Source organism: Crotalus tigris, unplaced genomic scaffold (genome assembly GCF_016545835.1).
Source record: "Crotalus tigris isolate CLP2741 ecotype Arizona unplaced genomic scaffold, ASM1654583v1 scf7180000018322.853269, whole genome shotgun sequence".
Classification (NCBI taxonomy): domain Eukaryota; kingdom Metazoa; phylum Chordata; class Lepidosauria; order Squamata; family Viperidae; genus Crotalus; species Crotalus tigris.
This window is the reverse complement of record NW_024096942.1, coordinates 754,823-780,652: the sequence shown is the minus strand read 5'-3', so window position 1 is coordinate 780,652 and position 25,830 is coordinate 754,823. Positions and strand designations below refer to the sequence as shown.

Below are 25,830 nucleotides of genomic sequence, written 5' to 3'. Positions count from 1 at the left end.
TTCCAGGTTGTTTCTCTCCTTGATTAGTTTCCATCCATTGTTTCTTGTCTTGCCTTCTGGTGCTTTAGAAAATAGGTTGACCCCCCTCTTCTTTGTGGCAGCCCCTCAAATACTGGAAAACTGCTGTCATCTCAACCCTGTTCCTTCTTTTCTTTAGACTAGCCAAACCCAAGTCCTGCAGCCGTTCTTTGTATGTTTTAGTCTCCAGACCTTTGATCATCTTAGTTGCTCTTCTCTGAACTTTTTCCAAAGTCTCAACATCTTTTTTGTAGTATGGTGACCAAACCTGGTTGCAGTATTTCAGGTGTGGTCTCACTAGGGCTTTATAAAGCGGTACTAATACTTCGCGTGATCTTGATTCTATGATCCAGTTTTGGTCACCACGATATAAAAAAGATGCTGAGACTCTAGAACAGTGGTTCTCAACCTTTTTAATGCCGTGACCCCCCACCGGTCGTAGGTCGAGGACTATCAACCGGTCATAAGTTGAGGACTACTCAACTGGTGCAGCACCGTTTGCAGAATGGGACTTTTGGCGGGCTCAGCAGGGCAGAGACAGCCTGGACAATTCCTATTGGCTTTTGAAAGCCAATAGAATTAGACTCTATTCAAGAGAGTCTATTCTATTGGCTTTCAAAAGCCAATAGAATAAAAGGGAGTAGCACAGCTAAGGAAAAGGGGGAAAAAATGGCAGACTGCATTGTTTGGCGACCCCCGTGAAATGGTCGTTCGACCCCAAATGGGGTCCCGACCCATAGGTTGAGAACCACTGCTCTAGAAAGAGTACAGAGAAGAGCAACAAAGATAATCGGGGGACTGGATGCTAAAACATATAAGGAACAGCTGCTGGAATTGGGGATGTTTAGTTTAACGAAGAGAAGGACAAGGGGGGAAATGATAGCAGGGTTCCAATATCTCAGGGGCTGCCCCAAAGAAGAGGGAGTCAAACAATTCTCCAAAGCACGGGAAGACAGGACAAGAAACAATGGATGGAAACTCATCAAGGAGAGAAGCAACCTGGAACTAAGGAGAAACTTCCTGACAGTGAGAACAATTAACCAGTGGAACAACTTGCCACCAGAAGCGGTGAATGCTGTGAATGCTATACCTCTGTTTTATACAACCCAGGATATTACTTTGTTTGCAGGTCAATCACCATAAACAGCAGGAAGTATTGTAATGCCACCTTTGAACAAATCATCAGCCTCGTCAACGACATGGTGGACTTGGCCAAAAAATGTTGTACCGCAGGAGCTGCTCCAGACTGCTATGAAAACGAGGTAAACTTCGGCGTCCGTGAAGGCCGATCCAGCCTTTCTCGGACCAGAGATGGCTTCATGAGCACCAATAGGAGAGAATATTTGTAGCTCAAGATTCAACCATGGGGCACCTTGCTGGCCTCTGAGGTTGGTTGTTTTCTTGCAGATGCTTCATTGCCAAACTAGGTAACGTCCTCGGTGCTAGCAGTCGTAGTACTGATGACGTTACCTAGTTTGGTAATGAAACGTCTGGGAGAAAACAACGAACCACAGAGAGCACCAAGGACCCCATGGTTGAATTCCTAATAGGAAGCTGGGAATAGTTGTTTATGTTAGAAAACTAGCACAATGGGATTGCACATCTCCATATACCCTGGAATTCAGATAGCTTTAACATCATCTAGGATTATTTACAAAGACTGTCTATATGTACTCCATGTTTGAAAGAAACATATCATTGAAAACTGTGGTCTAATCTCCAGCTAGATTCTCTCTCTCTCTCTCTCTCTTCTCTCTCTCTCTCTCTCTCTCTCTCTCTCTCTCTCTCCCTCTCCCCCTCCCCCTCTCTCCCTCCCTCCCTCCCTCTCCCTCTCTCTCTCTCTCTCTCTCTGTCTCTCTCTCCCTCTCCCCCCTCTCTCTCTCCCTCTCTCTCCCTCTCTCCCTCCCTCCTGCTCTCTCTCCCTCTCCCTCTCTCTCCCTCTCCCTCTCCCTCTCCTTCCCTCCTGCTCTCTCTCCCTCTCTCCCTCCCTCCCTTCTCCCTCTCTCTCCCTCTCTCTGTCTCTCCCTCCCTCTCTCCCTCCCTCTCCCTCTCTCTCTCCCTCTCTCTGTCTCTCTCCCTCCCTCTCTCCCTCCTCCCTCTCCCTCTCCTTCCCACCTGCTCTCTCTCCCTCTCTCCCTCCCTCCCTCTCCCTCTCTCTCCCTCTCTGTCTCTCCCTCCTCTCTCCCTCTCCCCCTCCCCCTCTCTCTCTCCCTCCCTCCCTCTCCCTCTCTCTCTCTCTCTCTGTCTGTCTCTCTCTCCCTCTCACCCTCTCTCTCCCTCTCTCTCCCTCTCTCCCTCCCTCCTGCTCTGCTCTCTCCCTCCCTCTCCCTTCTCTCCTCTCCTCGCCTTCCCTCCTGCTCTCTCTCCCTCTCTCTCTCCTCCCTCCCTCCCTCTCCTCTCTCTCTCCCTCTCTCTTCCTCCCTCCCTCTCTCCTCTCCCTCTCCCTCTCTCTCTCCCCTCTCCCTCTCTCTCTCCCTCTCTCTGTCTCTCTCCCTCCCTCTCCTCCTCTCTCCCTCTCCCTCTCCTTCCTCCTGCCTCTCCTTCTCTCCCGCCCTCCCTCTCCCTCTCTCTCCTCTCCCTCTCCCTCTCTCTCTCCCTCTCTCCCTCTCTCTCTCCCTCTCTCTGTCTCTCCCTCCCTCTCCCTCTCTCTCTCTCTCTCAGAGCAAGAAGCAAGCAGTGCAGACCTAACACAGAAACACACACACACCCAAAAAACAATAATAATAATCCCTGCGACCTTTATCTGTCTCTTCCCAAGAGAATGCAGCCAGTCTGAAGAGATTCTTGTAAGTAGGTTGAGAGCAATAAAGAAGCAACTCTGATCAGCTCACAGTGTCCTCCTGGTTCCCTTGTGCATGACAAAAACCAACTGCTGGGAGCCAGCATGGAAGACAGATCCTGCCTTCAGGGCCAGCTTGTGATCTTTCTTAAGATAGCTAGCTGGCTTCAGTGGAAAATAGGACAGTAAGCTAAATGAAACTTTGCTGATATAGAATGGAACTGACTTCCCCTTCTTCCTCTCCGGAGAAAGTTGGGGGAATAAAGGAGAAAATGTGTAGCTCGGAATGGAAACGGGGGCTCCTTGGTGCCCTCTGAGCGTGGTTGTTTTCTTGCAGACGTTTCATTACTCAAACTAGGTAACATCGACTTAAAAGGGAATGGGGTTTGCAGAGAGGAGGAGGAGGAAGAGGAGGAAGAGAGAAGAATGGGGAGAAGTAGAAGTAAAAGAAGAAGAAGAGGAGGAGGAGAAGGAGGAGAGAAGAATGGGGAGAAGTAGAAGTAGTAGTAGAAGTAAAAGATGAAGAAGAGGAGGAGGAGGAGGAGGAGGAACAGAAGGAGGACTATGTGGTCCTTAGTGTTCTCTAAGCTTGGTTGTTTTCTTGCAGACGTTTCATTACTCAAACTAGGTAACATCGACTTAAAAAGGAATAGGGTTTGCAGAGAGGAGGAGGAGGAGGAGAGAAGAATGGGGAGAAGTAGAAGTAGTAGTAGAAGTAAAAGAGGAGTCGGAGGAGGAGGAGGAGGAGGAGGAGGAGGAGGAGGAGGAGGAGGAGGACTATGTGGTCTTTAGTGTTCTCTGAGCTTGGTTGTTTTCTTGCAGATGTTTCATTACTCAAACTAGGTAACATCGACTTAAAAGGGAAAGGGGTTTGCAGAGAGGAGGAGGAGGAGGAGGAAAGAATGGAGGGAAGAAGAAGTAGAAGTAAAAGAAGAGGAGGAGGAGGAGGAACAGGAGGAGGACTATGTGGTCCTTAGTCTTCTCTGAGCTTGGCTGTTTTCTTGCAGATGTTTCATTACCCAAACTAGGTAATATCATTAGTGATAGAAAGGAATGGGATATGCTCTCTGTTTATATATATATATGCAAACCTTACTCCCTTCTAGCCCTGATGATGTTACCTAATTGGGTCATGAAACGTCTGCGAGAAAACAATGAAGCTCAAAGAGCACCAAGGACCCCTCAAAGTCAGATGGGACTAATAACCTACCCTTCTTTCTCTATCTTCCCCCTCTCTCCCATTCCCACCAACCCTAATCCCCCCCCCCAAAAAAAAGTCGACTGCTTTCTCTGAAAAATCCTGCCGCCCAGATGCTCCCTTCCCAAGACATCCAGGGATAGCTGGATGCTGCAGGGAACAAGGACTTTCTCGAAAGCTGTGCCTGGCGGCCTTGAAACACATACCTAAGGAGTTCCCGACCTACGTGGAGCCATCCAATGAGGAAATATGTGATGCCTTCAAGAAAGACCCTCAGGGATTCGAAGAGAGGTGAGATGCAGAAAGCATCGACCGTCTTCGTTGTGTGGTGAACTTCTGCATGTCTGTGATGACCCAGGGAACAGCACAGAGGCAATGCAGTCAGGTGGCAATTCCAACAGTTCTTTTATTGCTCCAACTTCTCCCCAAATGCTCCCACTTTTGCTGGCAAGCCTCCAAAAAAAAAAGAACACACACCCCCCTTCCGCCGACTCTGGCTGAAAGTAAGTTCCAATACAGTCTGATTAGCAAGAGAGTACTCAAGGCCATAGAGATAACAAGGAAGAAAACATAACCTTAACGAGAGTCTGTTTGAATCCTAGCTAGCCTGAGCAGTTTTCAAAAGAGAGAATTCGAAATACAGTCCGAGGTCTTTAAACATTCAAGTAACGTGGTCGGTCAATCCAGTGTCAAGGTTTCCAGGTTTCCAAGCAGAAATCATAGAACAAGAGATCAGCAACAATACACAACCCTCCAAGAATCAGCCCCTCCCCACAACGTCTCCTTAAATCTCAGTCTCCAGGTGTGCCTTGTGGAGAGGGGGGAGGATGCTCTCCTCCAGGGTAACTGAGCCTGCCTGTGTTGTTCCCTCCTTCTCTCCACTCTCCATGCTCTAGGACAGTGTTTCTCAACCTTGACAATTTTAAGGCATGTGGACTTCAACTCCCAGAATTCCACAGCCAGCAATGCTGGCTGTGGAATTCTGGGAGTTGAAGTCCACATGCCTTAAAATTGTCAAGGTTGAGAAACACTACTCTAGGATCAGGTGGGGGTAGCCCCTGCTCATCGCCTGAACTCTGCCTCTCCTCTTCCTCCTGTCCCAATCCTGAAGGGCCCTGGCCCCCCTCGGCCTGCTCTTCCCCACATTCCTCTGAAGCCACACACCCCTCTCCCTCGGCCTCCATAGGATCCCGTTCCAGCTCCTTTTCCTCCGCAGATTCAGGCTCCGACGGAGGCATGACAAGATCTTTTTTCACGAGACAACTGGACTTTCTTTGTTTTTCCTTGAAGACGTGTCGCTTCTCATCCAAGAAGCTTCTTCGGTTCTGACGGAACGGTGGAGAATGGAAGGATTTCTCTTCCTCACGGTCATCTGGTCCTTAGGTCTCTTTCTGAGAGTCACTGAGGCCACTTGGAGATTTATCTCTGCTCTCGGGGTCAGTTTCCACTCTCCACCATTCCGTCAGCACTGAAAAAGCTTCTGGGATGAGAAGTCATAAAAGGGCCAAATCTGAAGAGCCCTGGAGTAGCCAGAAATGATGTACTTCTTGTGTGTGTCTGTGCGGAATGAAGAGTTCCTAAAGGAAATGAGGCTAACTTTGGTATAAAAAAATTAAATTGATTTAACAAAATTAAATTTAAAATTTAACGAGGATAAGAGTAATAATCTAGCACGGTGTTTCTCAATCTTGACAATTTTAAGGCATGTGGACTTCAATTCCCAGAATTCCACAGCCAGCATTGCTGGCTGTGGAATTCTGGGAGTTGAAGTCCACATGCCTTAAAATTGTCAAGGTTGAGAAACACTGATATGCTAGCAAAAGCTGTGAAGTACAGGTAACCCTCAATTCACAACACTTAATTTAGGGACTATGCACAGTCACAACGGCACTGCAAACAGTGACCGATGACCATTTTTACAGCCCTTGCAGCATCCCCAGGGTCACGTGATCAAAATTCGGAGGCTGGGCAACCAACTCATGTTTATGACGGTTTGCAGTGTCCCTGGGCCATGGGATCACCTTTGGTGACCTTCAGACAAGCAAAGTCAATGAGGAAACCAGAATCACTTTATACAACCAAGTTGCTAGCTTAACAATTGCAGTGATTCACTTAACAACTGTAGCAAGAAAGGTTGTAAAATGAAGCAAAACTCACTTAGTAAATGTCTCCTTTAGCAACAGAAATTTTGGGCTCAGTTGTGGTCATAAGTCAAGGACTACCTGTACTTACTCAACTAGTCTTCCATGTTATTCCTTTGTGTTCTTTTTTTCTGACCTGTCTTCTAGGTTTTTGGCTGAGTATTCCAGTGACTACAGCTATGCTCCTTTGCCAATCTTGCTGAATGCTACAAGAAATTATTTGTCCTTTGTGAGAACTTGCTGTGCCAGCACACAACGTAACATCTGCTTTTTGAAAGAGGTCAGTGCAATTCTTCTCCCTGTTCTTATCAGCTGCCCTGCAAACTGTAATCTCACTTCATCCCACCTCCATTCTGGCCTTCCATTGCATTAAAAAAAAAACTGGTTATATTTCTGTTCTTTCATCCAATGATTCTTCTGTGTTAAGACTATCACAGTTGACCCAAAGAATAGAATATTTTTAAAGCAGAGCAAAGCCAAGGTTTCAAATATTCAAGCTATCTATATATAATATATCATTGATAGAGATAGATAGATAGATAGATAGATAGATAGATAGATAGATAGACACAGAGAGAGAGAGACAGACTGATGATAGATAATAAATAGATAGATAGATAGATAGATAGATAGATAGATGGATGGATGGATGGATGGATGGATGGATGGATGGACGGACAGACTGATTGATGATAGATAGATAGATAGATAGATAGATAGATAGATAGATAGATAGATAGACTGAATGATAGATGATAGATAGATAGATAGATAGATAGATAGATAGATAGATAGATAGATATGGATGGATGGATAGATAGATAGATAGATGAATGGATGGATGGATGGATGGATGGACGGACAGACTGATTGATGATAGATAGATAGATAGATAGATAGATAGATAGATAGACTGAATGATAGATGATAGATAGATAGATAGATAGATAGATAGATAGATAGATAGAGATGGATGGATGGATGGATGGATGGATGGATAGATAGATAGATAGATAGATAGATAGATAGATAGATAGATAGACACAGACTCATGGATGATAGATCGATAGACAGACAGACAGATGATAGATAAGAGAGAGAGAGAGACAGACAGACAGACAGACAGACAGATAGAAAGACACAGACAGACTGATTGATGATAGGTAGGTAGGTAGGTAGGTAGATGGATGGGTGGATAGAAAGAAAGACAGACAGATAGACAGACAGATTGATGATAGATGATAGATAAATAGACAGAGAGAGAGAGAGACAAAGAGACAGACAGACAGATTGATGATTGATGATTGATGATAGATCAATAGACAGACAGACAGATGATAGATAATAGATAATAGAGAGAGAGAGACAGACAGGCAGACAGACAGACAGAGACAGACAGATTGATGATAGATGATAGATAGATAGATAGATAGATAGATAGATAGATAGATAGATAGATACACAGAGAGAGAGAGATGATAGAGAGATGATAGAGATAGAGAGATAGATGATAAATAAATAGGTGTGTGTATGAGAGAGAGAGAGGGAGAGAGAGAGAATTGATTAATTTAGCAGCATATTCTAAGATGCTCGCCTCCCACTTGGAAGGTTGAGAATTCAGTAGATGTTTTTCTCTCTCTGGGCACAAAGAAAAACAAATCTGCTGCAAACTCCATGTGGCATCAGGAAGGGCATCCAGCCAGTAAACGCTCAGCTCCATCCAGTTACCCCAACTCTATCCCAAATTAAGGGATTACAGGCTCATAAAAAACGGAGTTTTTTATTCTATCCAGTGAATGTGTTGTTTCCAGGTTATAGACAATGTTTTAAGAAAGTATCCCAGACCTCCTAAAGGGTCCCACAGCTCTGTGCCTTGAATCAGGAATCCCAGATCAAAATTCCTGTCTGTTAAGTTGAATAAAAATGCATTGTTGCCCCACCCAATTAGCTGAGGCTCTATTCATTTGTTTGGGAAGCGATTACCCATCTAAAGTACAAGTGTGGTCTCCATCTGACCGTCTTCAATTCCTTTTCTTTCGCAGAGGTTACAACACAAACGTGTCCAGACATTTGCCCACCTGTCAAACAAAGCCTGCGCTCTCCACGCCTTGCTTGGGGAAAATAAAACGAAAGTCAGGTAGAGTGGAAATCCTTTTGTCTCGCACAACTATGTTAGGTCAGAAGGATAAGGTTTTAGCCGTTGAAAATTCACACAATTGAGTCCTGAAATTGACGGTGCCGTTGGCTACCATCTCTATACGTGCATCTTTCCATTTTGATTAGGTGCCATCAAGATAGTATTGACTTTTAGTTGATCTCATATATAGATTTTTCTCTATGAACGTTTCAATTACTATTCCACAGAACATGGCCCTGAAAAAACCATTGTTGTTTTTTTTCCCTTCTTCTCTTTCGCCTCCTCTGTCTCCTCCTTCTCCTCGTCCTTCTCCTCCTCCATCTCCTCCTCCTCCTCTTTCTCCTCCACCTCTGCTTTCTCCTCCTCCTCCTCCTCCTTACTCCTTCTACTTCACCTTCTCCATCTCATCCATCTGCTCCACCTCAGAATAACAAAATAACCAAGTAGGAAGGGGTCTTGGAGGTCTTCTAATCCAACCCCCTGCTCTAGCACCATTTCAGGCAAATGGTCACCACGATGTAAAAAAAATGTGGAGACTGTAGAAAGAGTGCAGAGAAGAGCACCAAAGATGATCAGGGAACTGGAGGCTAAAACTTACAAGGAATGGTTGCTGGAATTGGGGATGTCTAGTTTAATGAAGAGAAGGACGAGGGGGGACATGATAGCTGTGTTCCAATATCTCAGGGGCTGCCACAAAGAAGAGGGAGTCAAGCTATTTTCCAAAGCACCTGAAGGCAGGACAAGAAGCAACAGATGGAAACTAATCAAGGAGAGAAGCAACCTAGAACTAAGGAGAAACTTCCTGACAGTGAGAACAATTAACCAGTGGAACCACCTGCCTCCAGAAGCGGTGAATGCTCCAACACTGGAAGTTTTTAAGAAGGGACTGGACAGTCATTGGTCTGAAATACTATAGGGTTTCCTGCCTGAGCAGGAGGTTGGACTAGATGACCTCCAAGGTCCCTTCCAACTTTTTATTTATTTTTTATATTTATTTATTTATTATTGTTATTATCATCTCTTCTTAAAAACTTCCAGTGTTGGTGCACCCACAACTTCTGAAGGCAACCCCTTCCACAGGTTATATTTTTTTAAAAAACAAAAAATTGAATGGCTTTCTCCAGACCCGCAGTTTAAATTTTTGTTTCGAAACCTGATTATATGCCCCCCCCCCAAAAAAACAAGGTAGAATTGAGCTAGCAAGGAATCCTACAAAAGGGGATTGTGGCGATCCAATCACATGGGTGAATGAGTATTGGGTTGGGAGCCAGATCGATTGGAGCAATCATTTTGGGGAAGGGAAATTGCATTTTAGTGGGTTAAATTTTGCTGGGGTGCCTACTGCATGCTTTCCAAATCTCAGCTCTGCCCAAAAGTCAGCTAAAATTCAAGAATTCCTTGCTTTTCTTCTCTCAGTGTTGGCCTTTAATTCGTTGCCTAGCAACCTAAATGCTATATCGAATAAATAACAAATGGCTACCTCTAAGAATTACAAATGGCTACCTCTAAGTTCGACATCAGGGGTGTCTAATCTTGGCAACTTTAAGACTTGTGGACTTCAACTCCCAGAATTCCCCAGCCAGCCATGCTGAGGGGAAAGGGAGAGGTTTCCAAGCTGACCCATGCTGGCTCAGGAATTCTGGGAGTTGAAGTCCACGAGTCATAAAGCGGCCTAGGCCTAGGCCAGAGGTAGGCAACCTTGGCTCTTTTATGACTCGTGGACTTCAACTCCCAGAATTCCCCAACCAGCCATGCAAAAACTTTCCATTTGGTCTCACAGGTTATAGTTACTGATGAGGATTTAAGAAGCCTGTGGGACATATGAGCTCACAAGATCCAGATATACCACTGTGGCTTTATCAATTTCCTGCATAGCTACTAGTGAGGTCTAGAAACTGCTTTATTTATTCTTGTCTATCTCATTCCCTGGAGAATTTAATCTATTTATTTATTTATTTATTTATGAGGCTTAAGTGCAAGCACTCTCTAAGCGGTGTACACCAGTAAGCAGTGTATATATATATATATATTTACATTGCCCCCAACCATCTGGGTCCTCATTTTACCTACCCCGGAAGGATGGAAGGCTGAGTCAACCTTGAGCCGGTGAGATTTGAACCGCTGACCTGCTGAACACAGTCAGCTAAAGTGGACTGCAGTACTGCACTCTAACTGCTGCGCCACCTCGGCTCATATTCCTCTAATATGGATGGCAGTGAATTTTATGCTTTTCCTACCTGTTTCTCAAAGGTAACCATTTTAGCATCCCTAGATATTGCTTTATTCTCTATTTCTACTAATTTTATTCAGTTTATATCTCAGGTTTTCTCAACCTTGACAACTTTTAAGACCTGTGGACCTCAACTCCCAGAATTCCCCAGCCAGCCAGCCATGGCTGGCTGGGGAATTCTGGGAGTTGAGGTCCACAGCCTTAAAAGTTGCCAAGGTTGTACACTCTGTTCTACAGCATCAAAAATGCTTAGGAAAGCCGGATATTTTTGATTGGCTAATTCAATGCTTTGTTAGCCAAATCCTAATTTATTTTTTTTCTTCTCTCCCTAATGCTCCAGCTACTTAATAAAATTTACCCAGCAGACTCCAAGCCTGCCTTTTGAGAACGCCATGACCCTGGCTGGAGAAGCATCCAAAATTCTTTCCAAGTGCTGCGCTAGTTTGGAAGAAAATTGTATCCAGAATGAGGTGAGCGATCTGGAAAGGCAGACTGCCCATCTTAGATCTTTATTTTCTACAATTTGTAGGATTAGACTAGAGGATGCAGCTCTTGCTGGACTGGACTTCCAGCAGTGCAGCGATGAAGAGGAGAAATAATTATATGGGGGCAGAAGAATTCTCTACCCTTATCTGAAGATATTATAACGTCAGAACTTCTAACTTACAATGATCAAGCGCTGGTCATCCTGTATGGTTCACTTGCGATGCCCTAAGCCAGGGGTCCCCAACCCCCAGTCCGTGGACCAGTACCAGGCCACAGCATGCCAGCAACCGGTCCGCACAAACAAGCAAAGCCCCATCTGTGGGATGCAGGGAGAACGCAAAACCCCGCACTCTCCAGTTTGCAGAAAAACCTTTCTCCATGGAACTGGTCCCTGGTGCCCAAAAGGTTGGGGACCTCTTCCCTAAGCTATAGGTCAGTGGTGGTGAACGTATGACACGTGTGCCAGAGGCGGCACTCAGAGCCCTCTCTGTGCGCACACGCGCTATGCCCTGGAAATGGCAACTGTCCCTCTTCAACCAGCCGCCCGCTAACTCGCCGAGGTGCCATGTGGCCAGATGCATCCCAGCATAGCTGGTTTCCCTCCCCCCCCCCCGGTCCCTCATGCTCTTGCATGCTCTCTTTTTCCCGGGCATGACCCACTGCATCACTTCCACAGCTGTCGGCCAGACGGCCAGCTCAGAGGCAGCTTCTCTGAACTGCTGGCAGTGGGCTGCGGAGCCCCAGAGTGCGCCAGTCAAGGGGCCAGCAGGCTGTGGCTGCTGACGGACACCGTCGGCCCCCATGTGCTTGCTGGCCTCTGTGTGCGAGGGTTCATGGTGTCAGACAGCAGCCACCCTGACCCCTGCCTCGCTTTGCTCTGTGACAATGGCACCCCTGCCCTGCCTCACCTCATCCCGCAGGACGAGCCTCCTGCCCACTGCCCCACCTGCCAGAGACCCCCTGGATCTCCCCCAACCCTGCCCAGCCCCCACAGGCGTCCCTCCCCACGAGCAACATCGAGGTGACCATGCCTCCCTTGGCCACACCCACCCAGTCTGCCATGACTACCATAGCCATGCCCACGCAATGGGCCACACCCACCTGTCACCCGGCGATAAATAAGTGGGTTTGGGGTTGCAGTTTGGGCACTCGGTCTCTAAAAGGTTCGCCATCACTGCTATAGGTAGTTCTCAGCAAACAACCATGACTGAGCCCAAAGTTTCCATGGGCTAAGCGATATAGCTGCTAAGTGAGTTTTGCACCCATTTTATCATCTTATTGCCAGAGTTGTTAAGTGAATCTGCAGTGAATCTGAAATCCCTGCAGTTGTTACGTTAGAAAAACAGTTGTTAAGTGAATCTGGCTTCCCGCTTGACTTTGCTTGTCGGAAGATCGTGAAAGGGGATCTTTGTGTGACCCCCCAGGACACTGCAACCCTCATGAATACATTGCCAAGCATCCGAATGTTGATCACGTGATCATGGGGATGCTGCAATGGTCATCAGTGTGAGAAGTCGCTTTTTCAGTGCTGCTATAACATCAAACAGCCACTAAAACAGTGGTTCTCAACCTGTGGGCCGGGACCCCATTTGGGGTCGAACGACCATTTCACGGGGGTTGCCAAACAACGCAGTCCGCCATTTTTTTTCCCCTTTTCCTTAGCTGTGCTACTCCCTTTTATTCTATTGGCTTTTGAAAGCCAATAGAATAGACTCTCTTGAATAGAGTCTAATTCTATTGGCTTTCAAAAGCCAATGGGAATTGTCCAGGCTGTCTCTGCCCTGCTGAGCCCGCCAAAAGCCCCAGTCTGCAAACGGTGCTGCACCAGTTGAGTAGTCCTCGACTTACGACCGGTTGAGTAGTCCTCGACTTACGACCGGTTGGAGGTCGCGGCATTAAAAAGGTTGAGAACCACTGCACTAAAAGAAATGGACATACGTCGAGAATCCCAAAGGTGCTTTTTCACAAGACAACTGGACTCTCTTGTTTTTGTTTTGAAGACGTTTCGCTTCTCCTCCAAGAAGCTTCTTCAGCTCTGACTGGATGGAGGGGAAGGGAAGGATTTATATTCTTTGCAGACAGCTGGTCATTTGCATTTTTAGAGTGTCGTTGAGGCCACTTGGAGGTTTATCTGGGTCCTCAGGGTCACCTGAGTGGTGCAAATGGGTGTGGAGCCTTCTTGGAACTGCTGAAAGGACTGTGCTGTAGACCGGAGATAGATAATATTGTAAAACCTCCCCCCTCTGTTGAGAGAGGACTGTTCAATTTTGACACAGATGGCCTCTTTGACCCCCTTTCAAACCAGTGGTCCTCTCTGTCCAAAATGTGGACTTTGCTGTCTTCAAAAGAGCGGCCTTTGTCATTTAAATGCAGAAACATCTTCAAAGAAAAACAAGGAACTCCAGTTGCCTTGTGAAAAAGCACCTTTGGGATAAGTATGACCTGGATGGCTGAAAATCTCCATAGACCACAGGTTGGCAGCCCGCGGCTCCGGAGCCGCATTTGGCTCTTTCAGCCTTCTCCTGCGGCTCCCAGCCTCCGCCATTTGCAGAGAGAGAGACAGAGAGAGGCACTTGCGCTTCCCTTCTCTCTCTCTCTCTCTCTCTCTCTCTCTCTCTCACACACACACACACACACACTGAGTGGGGGAAGAGGACTGGCAGACCAAGGGCAGGAGAGAGCCAGCCCAATGAGAATTTGTGTCAGCTTGTCTGAGAACAGCATGAAGCCAGCCTGCCAGAAGATCGGAGAGGGAGAGAGGGGGGAAGAGAGAGAGAGAGAGAAAGAGAGAGGGGAGAAGAAAGAGAGGGAGAGGAAAGCGAGAGAGAGAGAAAGAGAGAGAGAAAGAGAGAGGGAGAGAGAGAGAGGGAGGAGAGAGGGACAGAGGGAGAGAGAGAGGAGAGAGAGAGAGAGGGAGAGAGAGAGAAAGAGGGGGGAGAGAGAGAAAGAGAGAGGGAGAGGAAAGAGAGAGAAAGGGAGAGGGAAAGAGAGAGAGGGAGAGAAAGAGAGATAAGGAGAGAGAGAAAGAGAGGGGGGAGAGAGGGACAGGGAGAGAGAGAGGAGAGAGAGAGAAAGAGAGAGGGGAAGAGAGAGAGGGAGAGGAAAGAGAGAGAGAAAGAGAAAGGGAGAGGGAGAGAAAGAGAGAGGGAGAGAGAGATAGGGAGAGAGAGAGAAAGAGAGGGGGAGAGAGGGACAGAGGGAGAGAGAGGAGAGAGAAAGAGAGGAAAGAGAGAGAGAAAGAGAGGAAGAGGGAGAGAAAGAGAGATAGGGAGAGAGAGAGAGAGAGAAAGAGAGGGGGGAGAGAGGGAGAGAGAGAGGAAAGAGAGAGAGAGAGAGAGAGAGAGAGAGAGAGAGAGAGAACTCATGCACAGCACCATCTATTTCTTTTTAATTAAACTCTTTAATCAATCCTCCCCTCCGGCGTGCACGCATGCGCGCACGAGTTTTGCAGCTCCCAGTGTTTTCTGTGGGAAACGGGTCCGAGTGGCTCTTTGAGTGTTTAGGGTTGCCCACCCCTGCCACAGACATATAGGTCCACCTGTATAGAAGAATGGAGGTGGGCTCTTCTCACTTACCAACGGAAATTGTGGGCTCTATTGTGGTCGTAAGTCGAGGACAATCTGATTTTTTATTTTTAAAAAAAAAAATCAAAAAGAAGGGGTTTTCTAAGGGAGTCAGGATCCATTCAATGCAGCTCTCTCAATCCAGTCGGCCTGCCTTGCTTGCGTCGTAAGGGCCATGTTCTCCTGTCTTCCAGCTCAAACGTCACATCGCCCACATCTGCAACACGGCCTGTGCTGGGAATGAAAGGATCAGAACCTGTTGCACTACGAAAGATGACGTGGGAAAATACTTGTGCATTTACTCGCTCCCGTGGGCCAAACGTTCAGAAGCCCCTCAGTCTCCCAGTTTGATTGATGAAGGTGTTTGCAGAGAAGGTGGTGAAATAGACGTTTATCGGTAAGTGGATTTGGAACTGTTTTTTTTCTCCTTCTCTAGGGACAGGATTTGCCTGCAGTGCTTTTTAACCATTTCATGGGGATTTGAGGAAGACAGTCATTCTCTCTGGAACCCAGAGATGCAGTGCTTTTTTTCTATAAAAAAAAAAAAAAAAAAAAGATGCCAGAACTCACACACATCATACAACCCGCCTTGACTACTCTACAAGGTTCCATCCAAAAAAGGTGCCGGAACTCCGTTCTGGCCGTTCTATGAGAAAGAAAGTCCTGCAGAGATGTATTTATTTTTTTAGATTTAAAACATGATAAACAGGAGCCAGACATACCAAATGTACAGGTATAGTATAGGGAGTACCTTGCTCAGTAGTAGCAACTGTGAGAGGGAGTCCTAGTGGACAATCACTTAAGTATGAGCCAGCCGTGTGCTGCAGCTGCCAAAAAAGCTAACCCAGTGCTAGGCTGCATTAACAGAGGGATAGAATCAAGATCACGTGAAGCGTTAATACCATTTTACAAGGCCTTGGTAAGGCCACACTTGGAATACGGGATCCAGTTTTGGTCATCAGAATGTAAAAAAGATGTTGAGACTCTAGAAAGAGTGCGGAGAAGAGCAACAAAGATGATCAGGAGACTTGAGGCTAAAACATATAAGGAACGGTTGCTGGAATTGGTATGACAAGTTTAGCGAAGAGAAGGACAAGGGGGGACATGATAGCCGTGTTCCAATATATCAGGGGCTGCCCCAAAGAAGAGGGAGTCAAGCTATTCTGCAAAGCACCTGAAGCCAGGACAAGAAACAACAATGGAAACTAACTAAAGAGAGAAGCAACCTAGAACTAAGGAGAAACTTCCTAAAAGTTAGAACAATTAACCAGTGGAATAATCTGTCCCCAGAAGCGGTGAATGCTCCAACGCTGGAAGTTTTTAAGAAGAGACTGGACAGCCGTTTGTCCGAAATGGTATAGGGTTACCTGCCTGAGCAGGGGGTTGGACTTGATGACCTCCAAGGTCCCTTCCAACATTATTATTAGTATTAGTATTAGTAGTAGTAGTAGTAGTATTGAAGTGTGCGGCAGCAGCCAAAAAAGCTAACACAATCCTTGGTTGTATAAACAGAGTCAAAATCACATGAAGTATTAGTACCACTTTATAAAGCCTTAGTAAGGCCTGTTTTGGTCACCACATGACCAAAAAAGTTGCTGAGACTTTGGAAAAAGCGCAAAGAAGAGCAACTAAGATGATTAAAGGCCTGGAGACTAAAACAGCCTAGAGAAAAGAAGGACTGGGGGGACACGATAGCAGTATTCCAGTATCTGAGGGGCTTCCACAAAGTGGAGGAGGTCAACCTATTTTCCAAAGCACCTGAAGGCAAGACAAGGAACAATGGAGGGAAACTAATCAAGGAGAGAAGCAACCTGGAAATAAGGAGAAACTTCCTAACAGTGAGGACTATTTACCACTGGAGCGGTTTGCCTTCAGACGTTGTGGATGCTCCATCACTGGAGGTTTTTAAGAAGATACTGGACAGCCATTTGTCTGAAATGGTAGCCAGCCATGTTCAGGAATTGGAGGTCTTCCACTTCAACCCCTTGATCCTGTAGGAGACCCTATACCATTTCCGACATCTCTCCTAAAAATGATATATGTTACTGTCATTAATTTGTAGCTGTCAAGACTGCAATGGATGCCAAAGTTCCACCTTTCTACCTTACCTTTCTTTCTTTCTTTTGCAGAAATATTTTTGACGTGGCTCGGATATATACCCGTGCTCCAGAGGCTCTTATCATTACTTTGTATTCTGCCAGCCAAGCTGCCGCCACTGACTGCTGTGACTTAGTAGACGTCAGACGTTGTTTTGCGGAAAGGGTAAAAATTCAGAATCTTCTGAGATGATGTCAAAGCACAAAAGATCAGGTCCATGTGTGAAGGTCCAAATAAAAGTGATTTGTCGCTCAACAGCCTTATCCTCAGAAATCTTCTCAATTAAGGGTCAGCACCTGTTTGGAGTTAGATAAAAGTCAAAGGAATTCAAGGGAGATTGGACTTAGATTGCTTGTGGCTATGTAGGGATTCTAGGCTGATTCCTCTTTTAACTCCACCCCTAGGTTCTGCCACTGTTTCTCCTACAGATATAGATGTAGAGATAGATGTGTGTTTGTGTGTGTATGTGAAGATGTCAGTGTGTGTGTGAGAGAGAGATGATAGAGAGAAAGAGAGAGAGAGATGATAGAGATAGTGATAGAGATAATAGAGATATCAATAGATAGAGATAGAGAGGATAGAGATAAGATGATAGATAGAAATAGAGATAGAAAGAGAAATAGATAGATAGAGAGGATAGAGAGAGATGATAGAAATAGAGATAATCAGGGCTTTTTTTCTCATAGAACGCCCAGAACGGAGTTCCGGCACCTTTTTTGGATGGAACCTTGTAGGGTAGGCAAGGCTGGTTGTATGATGTGTGTGAGTTCCGGCACCTTTTTTTAAAAAAAAAAAAGCACTGGAGATAATAGAGATAAAGATGATAGAAATAGAGATAGATAGAGATGATAGAGATAGAAACGGAGATGGAGATGATAGAGATAGAGATAGAGAGATAGAGATAGAGAGTCAGGCATAGATGGCCAGATCCACATGTGAAAGTCCAATTAAACTGATTTATTGCTAAAACCTATGCAAATAACAGTTAGCACCTGCTTGGAGTTAGATAAAAGTCAATATAATTCAAGGGAGATTGGACTTAGATTGCTTGTGGCTATGTGGGGATTCTAGGCTGATCCCTCTATTAACTCCACCCCAGGTTCTTCCACTCTTTCTCCTACAGATGATGTCACTTGTTCATCTGGGGGCACGCATGCGTGAGATGCTATCTTCAGGGAAGCAGGACATATTTTATTTCCAGACCTCCTTACAATTTTACAGAAGACAATTGGAATCAGACCAGATCTCATAGATCAGAGGTCTTCAAACTTAGCCCTTTTATGACTTGTGGACTTCAACTCCCAGAATTCCTCAGCCAGGCAGGCGTGCCTGGCTGAGGAATTCTGGGAGTTGAAGTCCACAAGTCATAAAAGGGCCAAGTTTGAAAACCCCTGTCATAGATCAGGCAACTTTGCTAGAATACTACATCGTGTGGCAATATTCTTCACTAACGCATCGTGTTACTTTCTCCTGACTTCTAGGACTCCACAATAGCGCCTTTGCAGGCTTTGGTAGAAAAAGGGAATGAGATTTGTGGGGAATATGCAGATCACACTTATGTGGAATTCCTCAAGAGGTAAAGTTTCCACCATTACTTGCGTAGAAATCTGATTTCTGTCACGCCGCAGGGGTTGGCTATCTGACCAACATGTTCCTGTATCAAACTGCAGGCTAAAAGCAAATGTATTAACCCTGCTCCCGGCTGGTACTTTGAACACAGAGGATCAGGTGTCTACTCTGCTTGAACAAAGGATTGGTTACGCTACCAAGTGCTGTCATCTGAACGCACCTCCAATATATTGTGGGATACAGGTAAGGTCCGAGCTCTCCCCATTTAGCAAAAGAGTTTTTTAACTCATGAGGACTCCCAGCCAACTTGCTAGTACAGTATGTTCTTCTGAACAAAGAACATAACCATACCTCATATTCCGCACCTGACAATTCACCGTAACTTATTCAGGTTATTCAGGAAATCATCTGGACTACTGCAACGCGCTCTACATGGGGCTACCCTTGAAAAGTATTCGGAGACTACAGTTGGTCCAGAATGCAGCCGCGTGAGTGATAGTGGGTGCTCCTCGATACACCCACATTACACCTATCCTCCGTGAGCTGCACTGGTTGCCTATTGGTCTTCGGGTCCAATTCAAGGTGTTGGTCATTACCTTTAAAGCCCTATATGGCTCAGGGCCAGGCTATTTGCGAGACCGCCTACTACTTCATAGTTCCCTACGTCCAGTTAGATCCCACAGGCTGGGTCTCCTTCAGGCCCCGTTGGCCAAGTAGTGCCATTTGGCGGGGCCGCGGAGGAGGGCCTTCTCTGTGATGGCGCCCACGCTTTGGAACTAGCTCCCCCCGGAGATTAGGACCGCTCCCACCCTGTTGGTCTTCCGTAAGCTACTTAAGACCTGGCTTTTCCGGCAGGCCTGGGGTTTATAAAACCTGACCCCTGGATGACTGTCTTTGTATTGTTTGTTTTGTTATGTTTTATGTGTTTTTTATTGTTAGCCGCCCAGAGTCGTTCGGGAGTGGGGCGGCTTATAAATTTTATAAATAAAGAAATAAATAAATAAAATCTTAGTGAAGGATCACAAACCCCCTGTTCAGAATCAGGCCATGCAAAGCAGCTGGCCAGCACAGGTGTGCGTGCCGCAGCTCGACTTGCAGAAGTAGCGGGCCGGCGCACACACACGCACCTTGATTTACACAAGCACTGAGGCGGTTCCCCTCTCCCCCCCTCCTCGCTGGGCCACCAAGCTGTAAAGATTGGGGACTGCTGTCCTCGTGGACATTCTCTTAAATATGAGCCAGCAGTGTGAGGCAGCTGCCAAAAAAGCCAACACAGTGCTAGGCTGCATTAACAAAGAGATAGAATCAGGATCACGTGAAGTGTTAGTAGCACTTTACAAGGCCTTGGTAAGGCCACACTTGGCATGCTGCATCCTGTTTTGGTCACCACAATGTAAAAAAGATGTTGAGATTCTAGAAAGCGTGCAGAGAAGAGCAACAAAGATGATTAGGAGACTGGAGGCTAAAACATATGAAGAACGGTTTCAGGAATTGGGAACGTTTAGCTTAATGAAAAGGAATAAGGGTGAAATGATAGTTGTGTTCAATATCTAAGGGGCTGTCACAGAGACGAGGGGGTCAACCTATTTTCCAAAGCACCTGAAGGCAGGCTAAAAAGCAACGGATGGAAAGTAATCAAGGAGAGAACCAACCTAGAACTAAGGAGGAATTTCTTGACAGAACAATTAATGAGTGGAACGGCTTGCCTTCAGAAGCTGTGAATGCTCCAACACTGGACGTTTTTAAGAAGAGATAGGACAACCATTTGTCTGAAATGGTATAGGCAGAGGTAGGCAACCTTGGCTCTTTTATGACTCATGGACTTCAACTCCCAGAATTCCTGAGCCAGCTATGCTGGCTCGGGAATTCTGGGAGTTGAAGTCCATGAGTCATAAAAGAGCCAAGGTTGCCTACCCCTGGACTATAGGGTCTCCTGCTTGAGCAGGGGATTGGATTAGAAGACCTCCAAAATCCCTCCCAACTCTGTTATTCTGATCCTCCTTCTACACACTGCACTTTTGGAGAACTTAGCAATAACAATAGCACTTATATACCTCTCCACCGTGCTTTACAGCATTCTCTGGGCAGTTTACAGAGTCAGCCTATTGCCCCCAACAATCTGGGTCCTCATTTTATTGACCTTGGAAGGATGGAAGGCTGAGTCAGCCTTGAGCCCCATCAGGATCGAACTCCAGACAGTGGACAGAGTTAGCCTGCAATACCACCAGGGTTCCTGGTTCCATCCTTAAATAACTGGGGACATCCAAAGGCCTGGCTCAGCAATAAAATTCCAAAAACCCTTTCCCTTGCTGCTTGTAGGCATCGGCAGAGGTTAAGTCTTCTGATCATTTCAAAGAATCAAAGAAAGAGAGAAGACTCTACACTTTGAAATTATAGTCGTTGACTTAAGCCATTACATGTTTTATTTAATTTGGGGTTATTAGTCTTCAAATCTTACTATTATGGTTGGTCAAACTGAGGTTTAGGATTTAGCAAGTTGTGTGAACCCACCTAATAGAATAGAGATTGATTAAATCAGCTATGAATGAACCACTCCTCCCCCCTTAGCACCCAATTATGTAGGTCAGAGGGTCTTCATACTTGGCCCTTTTATGACTTGTGGACTTCAGATCCCAGAATTCCTCAGCCAGGCATGCTGGCTGAGGAATTCTGGGAGTTGAAGTCCACAAGTCATAAAAGGGCCAAGTTTGAAGACCTCTAATCTAGGGGAATCAGGTCACCATCACTGAAATTGAGAGGTGTTAGTTAATTGGGATTGATTGACAGGGTTCAAAAAATGGTCAGACCTCGTTAATACATGGATCAGAAACCAGGGAAGAAGTATGCACTAGATTAGGAATTCAGAAAAACATTTAAGAAGAAGCTATATGTGTTTTGTGTGTAAAATGTGTTCTGTTTAGAGAATATTCATCACATAAACCCTTGTTTCTTTACAGCAATTAATGAGTCAAGTTTAACTGGATGAGACTTGATTAAGTGGAGATGGAACAGGTGTTCCAAGTCCCTGCTCCCCAAAATGTACACAAAAGAATTAAAAACTGTAATTGAATTAATCCATCAAGGTGTTGTTGCTGTTTTTCAGGTCAAAGACCCAATTGCTACCATTTGTTTCCTAATTGACTGCATAGAAAACAAATCCTGAGAACGTTCTCTTTTTTAAAAAAAATTGTCAGGTAGGTGGGAAACTAGAAAAAGAGTGAGCCTGGGCCAGTCTAGCGTGCCAACCTCTTAATGTTGTTAAAGAAAACACAAGTGCTTTGGTAGTATTAAGGTCATGTGAAGAGTTAGTACCTCTTTACATTGCTTTGGTAAGGCCACACTTGGAATCCTGCATCCAGTTTTGGTCACCACATTATAAAAAAGATGTTGAGACTCTGGAAAGAGTGCAGAGAAGAGCAACAAAGATGATCAGGGGACTGGAAGCTAAATCCAGTGGTGGGATTCAGCCAGTTCGCACCACTTCAACAGAACCGGTAGCTAATTTTTTTGTTGCCCAGGCCCACAATGGACATCCGGAAGCGGCACCCACACAGAGAACCGGTTATTCAGTTATTTGAATCCCACCAGTGGCTAAAACAGATAAGGAACGGTTGCTGGAATTGGGTATGTCTAGTTTAATGAAAAGAAGGACTAGCGGGGGGCATGATAGCAGTGTCCCAATATTTGAGGGGCTGCCCCAAAGAAGAGGGAGTCAAGCCATTCTCCGAAGCACCTGAAGGCAGGACAAGAAGCAATGGATGGAAACTAATCAAGGAGAGGACCAACCTAGAATTAAAGAGAAATTTCTTATCAGTGGAAACAATCAGTGAAACGTCTTCCCTCCGGAAATTTTAGGTTCTGCATCACTGGAGGATTTTAAGAAGAGATTGGACATCCATTTGTATACAGTCTCCTGCTTGAGCAGGGGGTTGGACTAGAAGACCTCCAAGATCCCTTCCCAACTCTGTTAGTCTGTACTGTATTCTGTATTCTCAACCATAATATGACTTACCATGATGGAAACAGGTTCAGACAATGGCTGAGCTATCACATTATAGCCCAAGCTATCCAACCCCATTTTTTGTCTAAACCAGGGGTAGGCAACCTTGGCTCTTTTATGCTGGGCTTTTTTTCTCAAAGAACGCCCAGAACGGAGTTCCGGCACCTTTTTTGGACGGAACCTTATAGGGTCGGCAAGGCAGGTTGTATGACGTGTGTGAGTTCCGGCACCTTTTTTTTTTTTTTTTTTTTAGAAAAAAAGCACTGCTTTTATGACTCGTGGACTTCAACTCCCAGAATTCCTGAGCCAGCCATGCTGAGGGGAAAGGGAGAGTTTCCAAGCTGAGCCATTCTGGCTCAGGAATTCTGGGAGTTGAAGTCCACAAGTCATAGAGCGGCCTAGGCCTAGGCCAGAGATAGGCAATCTTGGCTCTTTTATGACTCGTGGACTTCAACTCCCACAATTCCTGAGCCAGCCATGCTGAGGGGAAAGTGAGAGGTTTCCAAGCTGAGCCATGCTGGCTCAGGAATTCTGGGAGTTGAAGTCCACAAGTCATAAAAGAGCAAGTTTGCCTAGCCCTGGCCTAGAAGCTTCACTTTATTACATGTCAAGATGTGAATAATTCAGACCAGGGGTAGGCAACCTTGGCTCTTTTATGACTCATGGACTTCAACTCCCAGAATTCCTGAGCCAGCCTGGCTCAGCTTGGAAACTCTCCCTTTCCCTTCAGCATGGTTGGCTCAGGAATTCTGGGAATTGAAGTCCACGAGTTATAAAAGAGCCAAGATTGCCTATCCCTGGCCTAGACAAATGATTTTGTGAACCCAGCTAGCCCTTATATACTCTGCTACTCCCCATTCAGGATTCTATAAATGTTTTTTTTATAATATGTTTATCTTATTTGAACCTCAAACGTTAAAATGCAAACTAAACTAAAAGGGAAAGGGAATTCAGTAACAAAACAAATTAAAAGTGACCCCCAAAAAATTATACAGGAAACCAATTTATAAGAAAAACGAACCCAAATTCCCTGCTTGAACAGGGGGATGGACTAGAAGACCTCCAAAGCCCCTTCTAACTCTTTTATTCTGTTAGTTGGTCTGGAAGTGGAAGCACCCTGTCCCACACCATATATGTTTTGTTAAATTCCTGCCTTGACCTGAACACAGACAGGGAAAATTAGATTGCACATTAAAAAACAGACTGAAATCTCCCAGCCATCAGAGACGTTGCTGGTTTTTTTTTTAGACTGATCTTCCAGTCTGGACCGTATTTTCCATTTCAAACTGATTTTACAGAAGCACCCATTCACAAGTGAACAGCTGTCCTCATTGTAGAAAGGTGTTTAATCTTTATCACCAGCTGGTCTGAGGAACAAAATTGCCTCTTCAAAAGATCTTGGCGCCTTCAAAAATTGAGAACGGATTTATTGCATGCCAACATTTGCCTGCTTTCAAACTGCTAGATTAGTGTTTCTCAACCTTGGCAATTTTAAGGCATGTGGACTTCAACTCCCAGAATTCCACAGCCAGCAATGCTGGCTGTGGAATTCTGGGAGTTGAAGTCCACATGCCTTGAAATTGTCAAGGTTGAGAAACACTGTGCTAGATGGATAGGAGGTGAAGCAAGGAACAGGAGCTTGCCTGGTCTAGCTGACAAAGCTCAGTGTCTCTAACCACTCAGCCATTGCATCCCCAGTAATCCTAGTATAAGTACTGTGGTTTATTAGTAAGCATACCACCACACAATGCCTTGGTAAGGCCACACTTGGAATCCTGCATCCAGTTTTGGTCACCACGATGTAAAAAAGATGTTGAGACTCTAGAAAGAGTACAGAGAAGAGCAACAAAGATGATTAGGGGATTGGAGGCTAAAACATATAAGGAACGGTTGCTGGAATTGGGGATGTCTAGTTCAGGGGTAGGCAACCTTGGCTCTTTTATGACTCATGGACTTCAACTCCCAGAATTCCTGAGCCAGCATAGCTGGGAGTTGAAGTCCATGAGTCATAAAAGAGCCAAGGTTGCCTACCCTTGGTCTAGTTGAATGAAGAGAAGGAGGAGGGGGGACATGATAGCAGCCTTCCAGTATCTCAGGGGCTGCCCCAAAGAAGAGGGAGTCAAGCTATTCTGCAAAGCACCTGAAGGCAGGACAAGAAGCAACGGATCGAAACTAATCAAGGAGAGAAGCAACCTGGAATTAAGGAGAAACTTCCTGACCGTTAGAACAATTAACCAGTGGAACAACCTGCCTCCAGAAGCAGTGAATGCTCCAACACTGGAGGTTTTTAAGAAGAGACTGGACCGCCATTTGTCTGAAATGGTATAGGGTTTCCTGCCTGAGCAGGGGGTTGGACTAGATGACCTCCAAGGTCCCTTCCAACTTTATTATTATTATTATTATTATTATATGCTACATTGATAACATTTCAAACTTTGATTGGAGGCCTGATTCATAGAATTGAATTCTTCTCCATTTCTAACCCTCTCCTAAGAATAAGGGGAGGAAATGCATACCAAAGAAATACGTAGGGTTTTTTTTAATGCTCAGGAGTTGTTGTTGTTGTTGTTGTTAATTGCAAAATCGTGTCCGACCCATTGCGACCCCATGGACAACGTTCCTCCAGGTCTTCCTGTCCTCTACCATCTTCTGGAGTCCATTTAAGTTCACGCTCAGGAGTACTTTTTCCTAAAAGAACATTTTGTGTTATATTCCTCCATCCTCCTGTTATTGATTTTTCCCTATTTTTTTTTTACTCTCTACCCCAGAAAAAAGAAGGAATCGACATTAAAGGGATACAAGGGGAAAGCTCTACCATAAAGCCCAGAATTATTTCTGAAATGTTTGCCCCAACCAGTTGGAATAGACGTCGACCTAGAATTATGTCATAGCAAAATACTTCCTCTTTCAGCCTGCGGGTGGCAGTAGTGCACCGTCTATCAAACCTTATAACTTTCTACCCTCTTGCGTTCTGTGGGTTTCTTGGGGGGTTGGAAGATACAACGACACTAAGGGGGGGGGTCCTTGGTGCTCCCTGAGCTTGGTTCTTTCCTTGCAGACATTTCATAAGTCAAAGTAGGTAACATCGTCGGTGCTAGGGGTCAAATTATTCTCCAAAGCACCAGAGGGCAGGAGAAGAAACAAAGGTTGGAAACTGATCAAAGAGAGAAGCAACCTGGAATTAAGGAGAAACTTCCTGACAGTGAGGACAATCAACCAGTGGAACAGCTTTTCTTCAGAAATCGTGGGCACTCCATCACTGGAGGTTTTTAAGAAGAGGCTAGACAGTCACTTGTCTGAGATGGTATAGGTTCTCCTGCTTGAGCAGGGGGCTGGACTAGAAGATCTCCAAGGTCCCTTCCAGCTCTATTCTATTCTATTCTAGTTTGGGTAATGAAACGTCTGTAAGAATACAACCAAGCTCAGAGAGCACCAAGAACCCCACAGGCCTCTTGCTCCTCCTCCTCCTCCTCCTCTCTCTCCCTTCTAGCAATGATAACATTACGTAGTTGGGTAATGAAATGTCTGTAAGAAAACCACCAAGTTCACAGAGCACCAAGGACCCCACAGTACTCCTCCTTCTCCTCCTCCCCCCCCTTCTAGCACTGATAA

General features: G+C 45.5%; 1 protein-coding gene across 1 annotated transcript in view; it reads left to right on the top strand.

The window, feature by feature from the left end:
- GC (GC vitamin D binding protein) overlaps positions 1-21,300 on the top strand; it is a 49,210-nt gene extending 27,910 nt beyond the window's left edge. The window contains exons 3-12 of the mRNA XM_039350342.1: positions 1,148-1,280; positions 4,075-4,286; positions 6,284-6,416; positions 8,179-8,273; positions 10,844-10,973; positions 14,747-14,949; positions 16,682-16,814; positions 18,131-18,225; positions 18,320-18,461; positions 21,176-21,300. Of these exons, the coding sequence (XP_039206276.1) occupies positions 1,148-1,280; positions 4,075-4,286; positions 6,284-6,416; positions 8,179-8,273; positions 10,844-10,973; positions 14,747-14,949; positions 16,682-16,814; positions 18,131-18,225; positions 18,320-18,461; positions 21,176-21,196 (1,297 nt within the window). The 3' untranslated portion in view covers positions 21,197-21,300. The remainder of the gene's footprint in view (positions 1-1,147; positions 1,281-4,074; positions 4,287-6,283; positions 6,417-8,178; positions 8,274-10,843; positions 10,974-14,746; positions 14,950-16,681; positions 16,815-18,130; positions 18,226-18,319; positions 18,462-21,175) is intronic.
- The last annotated feature ends 4,530 nt before the right edge of the window (positions 21,301-25,830 follow it).